General features: G+C 38.5%; 1 protein-coding gene across 2 annotated transcripts; it reads right to left on the bottom strand.

The window, feature by feature from the left end:
- Positions 1–5,744: 5,744 nt before the first annotated feature.
- Positions 5,745–11,976, bottom strand: LOC105909526 (gamma-crystallin M1-like). Of its 2 annotated transcripts, none has more exons than XM_031578897.1 (3): positions 11,962–11,976; positions 6,250–6,501; positions 5,745–6,017 (listed from the first exon to the last, which is right to left on the bottom strand). In XM_031578897.1, exons 1-3 carry the CDS (start codon positions 11,974–11,976, stop codon positions 5,745–5,747), a joined length of 540 nt encoding a protein of 179 aa, XP_031434757.1. The 2 variants fall into 2 exon arrangements, with proteins under 2 accessions (XP_031434757.1, XP_031434768.1); XM_031578908.1 differs by lacking the exon at positions 11,962–11,976 and adding an exon at positions 6,708–6,716.
- Between the last annotated feature and the right edge of the window lie 1,976 nt (positions 11,977–13,952).

The raw sequence follows: 13,952 nt of genomic DNA, 5'->3' as shown, positions 1-13,952 counted from the left end.
GTTTTGGGTATTGGAGCTCAGGTCTTTTTTTTTTTTCTTTTTTTTTAAAATTTAAGCCATATATCATTTTCACCTCCTCTAACAAGTTCAATATAATTTGTATATTTAGCTTTAAACCAGATAAGGATTCCATCCCTGAGGTCGTTCCCTGTGTCACTCCAGGGCAGCCATTTGGTGTAAGTGTCCCTCTCTCCCCCTCCCCCTCCCCCTCCCCTTGAACTCATTAAATAACTTGTTACTTTTTAGTCCAAAGGCTGATGATCTTAACCCTTGGACGGTCCCTTGACTAATTACAAAGGATTCGTATTGTTGCATGCTGCAATATGAGTTATTGAATTTGTTGTTGTTTTTTATACAGAGTGGAGTGCATTTCTTTGATTCTCGCTCTTCTGTATATCTCTCTCTCTGCATCTCTCTCTCTCTGCATTTCAATTAAATGCCATTGTCTTTATTGGAATGACTGTACAATACAACATTACCCAAGCACTTAAGCAGTAACAACAATAATAATAGTAATACAGGGAAAAATGTAATAATAATAATTAAGTAAATATAATCAAGTAAAGTTAACTGTTCAAGTTTCTGTTCGCCAGTTGTGATCCTATAAACACTATTAAGTATGGTGTGTCTTTTCTGGAATATCATGATTTTGGACTTATCCTGGTTAATTGGAAGGGGAGGCCTTGTTAGACTGTATTAGTTAAGAATATTTAGACTTTCCTGAAGCGCCTCTACACTAGGGGAGTGTAGGAGAAGATTGTCAGCAAAAAGCAGGCCTTTCATTTCTTCATTTAGAAATATAACACCTGGGGCCGCAGATCTTTCAAGCTCTGTAGCCAAATCATTGATCTATATGTTGAATAAGGTTGGCCTTACTCAACAGCCTTGTCGAACTCCTTTTGTCTGGTCAAAATACCAGTTATTCTGTTGTTAATTTTTAGACAGCATTTATTGTTTTTTATACCTATGTTTAATGATGTCATACATTTAGTCTCCAATTCCACTATGAATTAGTTTCAACATAAGTCCATCATGAGTGGAAAGCGTTGCTAAAGTCTATGAAACAACCAAATATTTGACCTTTTTAACATTTTGTACATGTTCCTCTATGAGTGTATGGGTGTGTATATGTAACAGTGAAGATTTGGTTTCTTCCACTTGCATCATTTTTGTGCTATTTAATCACACTGAGCATGTGCATAAGTCATGTTGTTGGGGAAATAGTGGCCTCTAGGGGTTAGGCATGTTGTACAGAGTGGCTCTCCTCAGAGTTCGGGGATATAGAGTCACGGTGAGTTGTGCATAAAGAGAGCTCCTACATTATTATTTTAGAATACAATGACTGAATGTATTAAATCCATACTGATTATAGAGAGGTGTTCCACATTATATCCTCATGTAAATAGTGTGTTTGGTTTAGGAATTATGCACCTCTGAATGTATATTTTAATCGATGTTCAAAATCACACGTGTGAATAGCTAATGTTTAATCTCCCTCTTAGATTAGCACACTGTAAGGTGTCCCATGCTGCTGTGCTAAGGAGTCCCGTGATATTGTTTGTGCCAGGTACATGTTTTGTGTTTTATTGTATATATTTCAATTAGATATATTACTTTGTAATTAAACTTGAATTAACGATGTATGAGAGTTCGGGGATATAGAGTCACGATTAGCACACTGTAAGGTGTCCCATGCTGCTGTGCTAAGGAGTCCCGTGATATTGTTTGTGCCAGGTGAATAAACTGGAGAACTTCACCCACGTCTCCCGGCTTTCTCTATGAAAAAACTACACAACGCAGACAAATTCAGAGGGGTTACATATATATGAACAGTTGGTCTGTTATTTTGCAAAAAACGTATCTGGGATGAATTTATGATATTATTATTCTGGATAAATTGTGTTATTCTGTTGTTCAGGATGGCACAAAATAAGTTCCCTAATTTGCGGCCTTGTGTGAGGCCTCTATAGTTGTCAGGTTTATGTTTGTCACCTTTTTTATGAATTGGTGTGATGTGGCTCACCTTTCCATTATTCTGGAAAAGGGGTCTGACGACAGGATTAAATTGAATAATTTCAAGATTGTCTCTCTTAATTTAGGTGTGCTGTGTTTCAGCATTTGATTGTACCCTCCATCTACACCACATCATTTTTTGTTCTTGAGGTATTTCAATTTTGTATTCAATTTGTTTTCTCAACTTCTCAAGTTGTCTTCTCAACTGAGCATTTAAGGCTTTTTGTTCAGAATTTAGATTACCTTTTTGTATAATTTTCAAATGTTCTATCCATTTTCTACCATCAACTAATGGGGTGACTTTCTTTTTTCTTTTTTTTTTTGTTCTATCAAAGTTATTCCAGTGGGCCCCGAATGTGTTGTGTATACACCGTTGCTTAACAAAGTGGATTTAACACCTTTCTCATCTCTTACTGTGAGTGTGTGTGTGTGTGTGTGTGTGTGTGTGTTTGTATGTCTTCAATGTATCACGCTGTTTTGGGATTAAACTAAAATATAGTCACATATTACACAATACCCCTGTTTTATTGTTTATAATATAACTATTAGTATACTGTGTATCTGTCTCTGTGTCTCTGTGTTTGTATGTGTGTATGTGTGTGTGTGTGTGTGTATGTGGGTGCGTGCATGTGTGTGTGTGCTGTTGAACTATCTTCTTTTGTTGAGCTACCATCTCATGAACAAATGTCTTATGGGTCAAGCCTTACAAAACTAAATCTTTTAAACTTGAATAAGCCGGTATCATTACCATTAGCCCATAGGGATTATGTGTATATCATCTTAAAGTTTCCTATAATAGAGTGAAAGAATGCCATCTCACAGGCTGACAAGACCTTGCTATGCTTGAGCGCCTGATAAGTCATATGGTTTACTTGGGTAACACCGGTTTACGACATCATTCACCACCAAATTTCTGTTATCAACCCCGTGCTCACGCCTAGAGCAGCCAGTCATCCTGACCCCTGCTATGCCAACAGGATAGATCCTGGTCAGAAACACCATTGCTACGCCGGGAAATCTCACCCTCTCAGATAACACCTTACTATCAAAATGATTCACACCATTTGTGGGGGTCAACTGCCTGTGTGGAGGGGGGAGAAAGGGCAGAGGGCCGGTCTCATCCATCCAATATGACAAGCAAGCTGTCACCCAAAGCTAGATCAAAACTAACCATCCATCCGATTTGTCATATTAATAACCCTTTATGACCTTTATGACCCCTCATTACTCCAATTATGACACATACTCTCCTCTAAAGACTACTCTGCACATACTCCAGTACAAGTAAAAAAAAGGATTTTAGAGAAAAATACAAATATGAGATGCATACTACTTACATGTTGTATGTAAACTTTTGCACAATTCAAACAAATAAATGTGACTTTGGAACCACTGTTTAAAGCTGCTTAAATTTTAAAAAGTTTGTCAGAACCACATGTCAGTGCCTGAGTCTAGCCTTGGACTCCTGGGGGTTAAAGGTCATAAAATGTATATAATTTAATATCAGTTAACTTATACTGAAATGTTGTGATCTGTCAGTGTAGTGCAAAGGTAATGGAGATATTGAAAGTAAAGCACAATATTGGGATTGAGATACTGGGGTGAGATGGCAAGGATGCAGCACAAGGGAGAGGGCCGTAGTTCAAATATGGTATTGTCAGAATCAGAATCAGAATTAGAGTATTAGAGTATTTATTGCCAAGTAGGTTTACACCTACCTGGAATTTGCTCTGGTGTATAGGTGCATACAGTGAACATAAAACATAAAAACACACTAAGTACTACACATGAAAGAAGTACTTCAGATAAAACACAGTATATAGGATACAATATATATTTTAAAAAATTATTAAAAAAAAAGTAAATTAGAAAGTAAAATGCAGGGCAAAAGTGAATGTGCAATGTGCAGTGTGCAATGTAGATCTGAATGAGGATTGTTTAAAGCTGTTGATGGTTTTATGATCTCAACAATAGGGGAGCGCAGTTACAATTTGAAAAATAAGGTCACAGAAAACCCCAGACCACAACTGCAAGATGGTAGGAGAGGTTTGGATTCAGAGCAACCCCCTTAGAAAGTAGCATCAGAATTCGTGCATGATTTTGGAGCTTGGTCATCTTTGCTTCTTATACCAGGGGGCCATTCTTTGAGTGGATAACTGATTTAACAGTTAATATGCTGATGTGGTCTGGCATTTTTGCATTCTTTGAAGCTAATGTTAGATGAGTCATCAATGCATCAGGTTCCCAAACCTGCTCAGTTGCTGGCTTGTTCAGTAACGTAACTGGATTTTATCGTGTTATAACCTGTAATAAGAAGCCTTTCCCAGCCACACCATTACTTGAGAGCACAATAGTCAGCCCAAAAAGAATACCCTTTCCAGTATAATATAGTGTAATTTAAGACATCAGTTTGCCAGACTTGTATGGAAAGTTCAGACTGAAGGTGGACACACACGTTTGAAATGGAATTATTTACCAACTGATCTTATATAGGCATATCTTTTAATTGTTAATTGATTAATTTGTTTGGAATTAAAACTAAATCACAAGTTATAGTCAATTTGTATAACTAGGCCTTATGTAATGATAGGCCTAATGTTCTAATTGGCCTAATTTGTCTTTCCTTTGTTCCTTTGCCAGTTGTAGACTTGCTGGTCATGGTTTTGAGTCGTAACACTTATGGCCTTTCCAAACAACACAGGAACATGTATCTTGTATTGGTTTAGAATGCCCAGTTTTCTTGATCAAGGACAAAGATCTAACAATGTGCACATCTCCCATTTTCTAAACCACTTGGTATTAGTTCTGAACCAGACACATCCTGTAGCTAGGTTTATTAATATTTATTCTATTTAGTTACTTAATTCAATTCAATGACTTACTTTATTACTTACTCCTATGTGCAGAAAGCACGAGCATTACAGCTAGTTACAAAACAATATTTTCACTTTTTATAAGTAGTTTTAGGCATGATTGTGCTGTGGGCGTGAAGACTATTTGAATCTCCTAAAGCAGAATTTGCCAAGAAGCCAGTCATGGTGTGGTCTGTGACCATTGGGGTATTACCAGTATCAGCTTGTCTTAAAGCCGTCCACAGACTGACATAAGAAATGTTTATTTTTCAATTGCATTTCGTCATGAAATTTCCTGCCATTTTTCTTTTTCAAGCTTTGGTTTTTGGTAATCTCATGAACTCCATGAACCGCTGTCGTCAAAACCGGCTAACCTCTAATAATGGAGAAGAAAATAGATGGCTCAGGTTCCTTGGCTTGCAATATCTTACAATGCGTTTTATTTCTTGTTTCTACTCTGGAATATAGTACTACTCTGGCAACTATATGGTATGCGAATGCAACTAGATGGTAGCCATAAACATCACTATTCTGACTCCGTCTTAGTCATTTGTCACTAGCCTGCATGACTAAACTGGGTAGGCAGAAAAAGATGCAACCCACCATCAAGATGGACTGTATTTCACATTTTTTTCAGGTTTTATTAACTGAGACTCAGGAGTCTTGGCTGCATTAAGGTGTGAATTAATAACTTGCCCTTTTTATATATCTCAAATGATGGCTTGCACCTTGTGCGGATATGGTTCTCACAATTACTCGGATGTGGCTATAATATGAATTTAATGTAGAAACACTGCCTAACCATTACCAGTAAATGTTGTTTTTGGAACAGTTTATTTAGTACAAACAGTTCAGGTAGATAAACATCTGAGACTCAGTTTAACAGTAATCGGTGATGCGTTTGATGGAGCTAATTCTCATGGTTGTGCCCATGTCCCTGAAGCTCCTGTGCTCCCCTGGCATCATGTACATCATCCTGCCTCTGAAGTGGGGCTGCTCATACATGAGCCAGTGGCCATCCATCACATTGCAGGACTGGCAGTCAGACATGCGGAAGCGATCCATGATGGATTCACAGTCCTCCATCAGCTCAGACATCTGACCGGCGAAGTTCTCCTTCTCGTAGATCCTCATTCTGTAAGATCCTCTGTACTGTTTTTGGAGAGTTGAGAAAAGATTCCTTTCAGTTATTTACAGCATCATCTCACAACAGTATTGACTCTCTTGAATTGACTCAGTATCTTTGTTTCTCCAAAACAATGTATGCATATCCAGTGTGTGACACGTTATGGTATGGTATGCTGAGTGTTATGCATCAGTCTAGATTTGTTGTAGGGAGCTGTGTGAAGCTATAAGTCCCCTCCTCTCAGTCCAATATACTCACAGGGGGGATCATACGGCAGGAGCGGATGAAGTCGCTCATCATTCCCATACCCATCAGCCTCTGGCTGTCGGGATACTCGCCCCTCCTCATGAAGAACTGGTTGCCCATGAAGTCAGTACCATCGTAGATCATGAAGCAGCCACTCTCCACCCTGATGGAGTTGCAACGACTGAGGTAGGACGTCATGTCGGAACAGTCGCTCATGCACTCATAGGAGCGACCCTGGAAGTTCCTGTCCTCGTAGAAGATGATCTGAAAATACACATACGAGAAGGAAATGCTATTAAATTGAATCTTCCAGACTTCCAGTGATGTTTTCCACCTTGATAATCTAACATTTAATTTGAATACCACCACAAGCTAACATGTCAGTACCTCGATTAACGAGATACATTATCACTAATAATGTGTACATTTGTAATGTAATCTTGTTGTAATGATTTGTAATGATTCCATACCCTTCCCATGATGATGTTTTAAGTCCTGTCTCACACCTACAGTGCAACCTGTAACACCAGCTGCCACTTTTATATCCAACTAAGAACCCAAACCATCTGTGGCACCATTGTACTGAAGCCCTGACTCATCAGCATACAGTGTCAGAGGGGTGTGTTCTTTGTCAAAGCGCACTATACTGTAAAGGGTTATTATTTGATGTTAGTGACGAGATGACCCATTTCTATATTGTTCTATGCATTGTCTGAAAGCATAGAAAATTCTGTGCCCTGAAAGCATTTACTTTAACCTTTTCTTTTTGGGCCACAACAAAATAAACACACAGTGTTAACATATACGGTTAAAACTTGAAATGCCTTAGCACTACTCTTACAACAGTTTGAGGAATTTCTTGTCTCGAGAATAGGATAGTTTGGACAAAAAATGTCACCCCAAAAATACAAAACCATGAGAGTGACAAAGTGACGCCTTCATACATTTGAAGCCGTTTTTTTAATTCACATATTATGAAACTTTGAAAGAGGGAACTGACTGTCAACTCAGGGAATGAAATTGAAATCTCATATGGTTGCCAAGCTTACTGTGAAGGTGAAAAATGAAGCATGAATATTCACTTAGAGTATATTTTTATGGTTGAATCTGAATTTGATTTTCATGTAGCGTAGTTATGAGGAATTATTTTCATTTCATGTTTATCTCAGTTTACTGAAAGGTTCCTCTCCTGTGTGTGTCACTATTCATAACAAAATCTAGTGGGCATCTACTGTGTATGTCTCGGCAGTGTAGTGAAACCTTAGCAGGCAGACCGAGCAAATACTAAGGCAAATACTCCACACTTTTTAAACCACAATTATGACATTATGTTGCTTCCACATTTTTTTATGGTGTAGGTGCTTTATATGGCATTTATTGAGGGAGGGCAAAATAATTGGCCTTCGTTTTACATAATTTATTTATTCATTGATGTTGTTAACATCATTTATCATATTAATATCATACAATCAATCATACAAGTCCGTCGGCACTTAAAATTCAGTCCATAAGCATCTCTATATGTAGTAACATATAAGCATCTCCCAAAATGGCAGAGTTGACGTGAATGAAAAAAAACAGCAGGTCTGTGATGAAAACAGCAGGTCTTCTTTAATTTCAGTCAGTAGAGTTTAACAGTCGAAAAGTCAAGACGCTAAGCAACTGCTGTACAGTTAACCAACATTATAATCACATACATGTAAACATGCCATATCTATTCTGTGCATAAACATACATACAATATCTAATCGAGAAATTGCATTTCAGGCAGATGGGATTCCTAGAGTAGGTTTATGCTAAAGAGTGGAAACCACTTAACATTCATGATATGAATCACATGTGAGCGATGCAACATTGATCATACCCCCTAACTCCACCCCCTGACAAACCCTCTCTTTACTCTGTAATGCTTGAATGACTTGAATTAGTTTTGTGGTGCTTACTCTCAACAGGTCTCCTTATGGTAACTTGGTTGTTGTACCTCACTTGTTAGTCATTTTGGATAAAAGCATCGGCCGAATTAATACATTTAAGATTTTTTTAACCTATATTTCTCAATAAGTTTGAGAGTGATATTCTTTCAAGCTAAATCTATATGAAAAGGCATTATGTAAATCCTAATGAAAAAATGAATGTATCTTTCCACTTGGAATGGAATAAAATGTTTTACTTTTAAGTTGATATTTTAGGTAGAATGAATTGATACAGATTATTTCAAGTCAAATTGTCAAGTTATACTCACTGACTGTACTTGCACTCAGACTTTATTTGCAAGTTGTGCTCTTAGCACTTGTGAGGACATTGTGCTACAGTGAAGGTTTTAGTCCTCTGAGCACACGGACCAAAGCATTCACACATTGGCAGGAGTGCTCTGACCAAGTGAGCTCGGAGAGGCACAGTCAAGGAAGGGGAAAAAAGGAAAAAACAGATAATAGTACAATAGAAAAGCAGGAGTGGATATAAAATGCACCATAGCTCTCTGTGTCATGAGACGTCAGGATGGAGGTTTTGCGGTGAAACAGGGTTAATTATGGAATACAGAAGGGGAGCAGGGCACACAAAAACTGGTTAGACTAATGAACTAACTTAACTCTTTGGTGACCATTTTTAGTGACTTTTTGTAAATCTTGTAAATCTCTGAAAAAATATTGCCTATAACACCATATATTATGATTCATTTTAAAGGGTGATGAAAGTAGAATCAATGTAGAATAGATGGAAAAAATATTATCACTCAATTAAAATTATTAAAAAATAATTTATGCTAATTTATGCAGCGATATTTCTGAAATAAAACACAAAATGTAGGTGTAATCTGCTGTGGTTGCCATCATGTTTTAATGACTGCAATTGTGCGAAAGCAAAGTTTTAGTATATACTGTAAGGAATCTTCCTGCCAAATTTGGAGTCAATTTGACAAAATCTTCATCTCCTTTCACGCATCCTATAATCTCCGAAAAAACATATTTTTCCGAAAAAAACACAATTTTTCCCATAAAAAAAAACAAATTTTCTTGTATCTTGTTGTAACAACAATTTATTTGCCTAAATAGATATAAGACATGTCACTATAGAACATTTGAACAACATGAGAACAACAATTATTTTATATGCCACATTTAACATATGGTTACTCAGTGGCGGCGCCAGACATTTTTTTCTGCAGGTGCTATGGGGGAGCTCGGCGTTTTAGTGAGGGTGCTATGAAATGAGGATGATAACCTAGGTGTCACATGGTTCTCTACTACAACAACTTTACATGTTTGCTCTATGAAGCGTCTTTGGGGTCCATGAAAAGCGCTAAACAAACCGATTGTATTATTATTATTATCTAGGCTTCTTCCAACAGACGCGCACATCTGCGATGGTCACTGACAAAAGGCATACAGCATGTTATAGAGTCCGCAATCCCAAATACCTAACTTACTTTAAAACACTTGTGGTAGTGAGGATTAAAGTTGGGCGACAGGTGACCACTACCATGTCAGATAGAGTGAAATCAATCTTGGAATAGCAGATAGAATTAACTAAAACAGTCAAAGAGTCAGAAATGCGTTAAAAAGGTATATATTATTTCAGTTCACAATCATTAGTAATCACATAGAACCTTATGTATACCTAGCACACAGACAGACTGCTTGTCTTAGGCTAAAGAGTCTCTGATTTTTTTAAGGCAGCTTCAAAAAAAGAGGAAAATTCTTCGGCAAAAAAGGGCATCTTCGTTGCTAATCAACCGAAACGAGTCTTCAGCGACACAGGGCAATCGATGCATGCAACAAATAAGACAGCTTTCATTAATGTTACACAGCTAACAATACCTTAGTTGCATTGTACTCCGACCACGCAAACTGTCCCAATCAGCTTTTACAAAAACTCCTTTATTGGACTCCAAACATGCAAGGTGGATATTTTCTGGAGTTTTGGTCTTCTCGGACCATCCTGAGCGTTCATGCTAATGTCACTGATGCTGCCAGCACCATGGTTAGCACCCTCAGTAGTGGTGGAGGGTTGACCTCCTTGACCACAACGTTCCTCTCCTTAAAAATCCACATCAGATACCCCTGGCATTTCTTCTTCTTCTACGTCACTCTTGTTTCTTAATCGTTCTTCCAAACATGGACATTTAGGTAGCAAAAACCGATGCATTGTTGATATTCACTTGAAACTACCACGCACTAGCTCGCTTTCTCCTTCAACCGTCCGGTAACGTCAACATTCAAGCGTGCGACGTGAAAGTTGGGTCAAAGGTTATGACAGAATTATTGCTCTGTGTCTAAAACAATCTGTTCATTTCAATCTGTTATTATTTTCTTTTGTGAGTTAAATAGTATTATCACACAATAAATAACGCAGAATGAAATTAAATAACAATAATAAATAAACCATTATTTTCTTGGGGGTGCTATGGGGGTGCTATGGCTAATCCAGGGGGAGCTAGAGCACCCCCTAGCCCCCCCCTGGCGCCGCCCCTGTGGTTACTTCAATAAACAAACATGGCAGTCAAGAGTGACTTATTTGTGGTAGTCCTTACTGTGCCAAACTTTTAAACAATTTTTTTCTGCAGTGCAATGAAGGTAGACTTGACAACACTTAGCACTGCAGAAAGAAAATACTCTAATTTCCTTCTTTAGGGTCTGATAACAGACTTTGCAGTTCTTTCTCTCCGGGCCAAATGTAGGCATGTGTTCGGTCTCAAAACAATTGGGATCTCTAGATGGAGGCCTGTGTACTGGGGGAGTTCCAAACTCTTCAAGGCCTGCAAGTCCCCTTACCAGCTCTTCTCTAAAATCTAAGAGTGTGTAATTTGTAGGTCTTTTGAGATTGTCTGGGTTTTCAGCACGGTGTAGTTGGAACAGTATGAAGCTGTTTACGACAGCAATGTTAATACAATGAAAAAACAATGTTTTCCACCACCTCATGCAGCGGCGAAGGACATTGTTGGATGCCAGTCTTTGATCCGACAAGTCAACCCCATTCATGTGTTGATTATATATTTCAATGACCTTTGGCTGCTTGACATTAATGGTGGACCAGGTAGTTCCAACTCTTTCCTTCCTGGAAACAATCGTGCAATCATTAGCATTATTTATGGAAGATAAGATGGTTACTGCCTTGTTATCTTTCCATTGGATAGCAAGACAGCAACCATCTCTCTTCCACCTCATGCTTCCCCTAGCCTTTTTCCGTGCCCATTGCTTTCCATTTTTCATAGACAAGGGAAATCCTCGTCTGTTCTCACATGTTGTACCACAGGCAGGTGTTCCCAGTCCAAATAAATCTTTTATCAGTAAAACTGACGTATAAAAGTTATCAAAAAATAAATGATACCCTTGATTTAGAAGTGGTTTGATTAGTCTCATTACCACATCATACCCCAGGCCATTTGGTCCAATAACCTGACCACCATTTTTGCCAGCATATACTGTATATCAAAATCGCAAGTGTACCCATTGCAGCTATCAGCAAGAACCCAAAGCTTGATGCCAAATTTAGTCGGTTTGTTTTTTATGTACTGCCTAATTCCTGATCTATGTTTTGATTTCACCATCCTCTCATCAATTGAGATGTTTTGTGTGGGCTGATATAAGGACTGGCACTTTGCTTTGAATTTTGCAACAAAATCTGCCACTTTGCGCAATTTATCTCCATCCTTCTCTTGTCCAGGGTCAACAATGTGTATAGATGCCATAAGGGCTTTGAATCTATCCCTTGACATGATTTGACGCGCCCAGAGGCCATGGTAAAGTGACTTGGTACTCCAATACCTGTGAAATGAGCTCACCTTTACTAGACCCATGTAAATTAAGAGAGCGATAAGCTTGCCTAGCTCTGCAGGGTTGGTCTCGCTCCAGGCTCCTTGCTTATTGCCATAATAGGGCTTGCCTACCACCAAATTCCAGCCATAATCGTTGGTATATGTACATATGTCATTCATAATCTCAACGGTGAAGAAGAGCCTGAAAAAGTCCAACGCTGTGGTCATTGTCCCTCGCAGGGTATGATTAGGAAAATGGTTTCCTGGTGGGCGCCGTGGAGCAAAGGGAGGCAGAATATTTGTAGTGTCTGGGTCATCGTAGCTTTTATTTACATCAACAGGACCAGGTGCTACACATTTACCTCTGGCCCTATCACTTCTGCTGGTACCCCTTCCTCTACCCCTAGCCCTTCTTCCACGTGGCTGTCCTCTGCCATGTGGTTGTCCTCTGCCACGTTTTTGCAGAGGTGACCCAAGATAATTTTCAGAATCACTCCCTGAACTTGACTTGTCTTGTGGTGGATGATATTCACCTTGAACACTGCAATGAAAATTAGCAACATAAAACATGAATGTTGATATATATCAATATTCATGTTTTATGTATTGATCTTTGACAAAGTTGCAATTACTTTGTCTCTTTACTGATCTATGATTTGCCATGCAATGATCAAGGTGAATATTATCCACCACAAGATAGATATAAGAAGAATGTTTAGGATGAAATATCATAATAAATAGCAAACTACAAAGTTATATACGAGAAATAACAACACAAATGCAAGTATAGAAATATATAATCATTTATTTTGGTTGATCAAGATAAACAAAATAACTATGAGACAGAAGTGATAGCATTGTATGAAAAATAATGTGTATCGCGATCTAAATGCGGGACATATGACACGAAAGAATCCATGAATGTAACGTCATTCCACGTGGACACAAAACACTGGAAACACATAGGTTATCAAGAAAACGTCTAATAACTTCCAATAACCAATTCCAAATAATTATATAATGTTATAACGTTTAGTGTTACTATAAAGATGTATATATTGATATATATTGATGGCGCAAAAGATCGGAAATTGTAATGTAAGGATAAACAGCGTGTCGTTTAGGAGTGAACATAGACGCATCTAACCTCAATTCTTGATCATTATCACAATCATTCATTAACAGATGATCAAGTTCTTCCTCTTCTCCACTGCTCATCCCACCAGTGGAACTATCTGCATCGTTGTCCTCTTCATTGTCCGTTTGTAAACATAGATGAACCGCTTGATCGAGCGTGTAGACAAAAATATTTTTCTATAAAACATCTCTAAACCAATGGTATTTGAGACTGGGTATTCAAATCAAATACTCTTTTGTGATTGGACAACTGTAAACAACATTTTCAGTACCATGGGAACGAAGATTGAGTGAAATAGAACAAGAATGCAACAAAATACGTGACCAGTCATGAGTGACCGAAATTTAAAGGGACCGTCACCAAAGAGTTAACTAAACTTAACACTGAGTCACACTCAGGAACACTAAAACAAGACAATACTTACTATGATAACTAACTTAACAAAACTACAGAGTCTCACTCTGTTTAACTCGCCGCAAGGGCGCGGAACAGAACTATATGGCTCATAGCCGGACAAGAAAGTCACGTAAGACCTGGGGTCATGAGCACGGACTCCGGGTAAGGCAGACATTGGATCCAGGAGGCACAGAACTCTGGGATATGTAGGCGTAGGAACCAGAAGGCACGGAGCTCGCTGACGTGGAAGGCAGCGGACAAGGAATCTTGCTAGGATGGAAGCCAGCGGACCAGGAACTCAGGCTGACAACTGGAGGCGGAATCTCTGGAGCAAAGAGGGTTTCGCGGAGCTGGCCATCTCTGGCATAAACTCTGTCCATATATTGACGAGACCAGACACCGGAAGGAGGCAAGTGAAGAGTATAT

Source organism: Clupea harengus, chromosome 2 (genome assembly GCF_900700415.2).
Source record: "Clupea harengus chromosome 2, Ch_v2.0.2, whole genome shotgun sequence".
NCBI classification, from domain to species: Eukaryota; Metazoa; Chordata; class Actinopteri; order Clupeiformes; family Clupeidae; genus Clupea; species Clupea harengus.
Note: the sequence above shows the minus strand (reverse complement) of the source record. Positions and strands in the feature narration are given on the sequence as shown.

Excerpts from the sequence above, each read along its gene's own strand:
- LOC105909526 (XM_031578897.1), bottom strand. Across the intron at positions 6,018-6,249 it reads CCTGCCGTATGATCCCCCCT|TACAGAGGATCTTACAGAAT; the intron begins GTGAGTATATTG and ends CTCCAAAAACAG.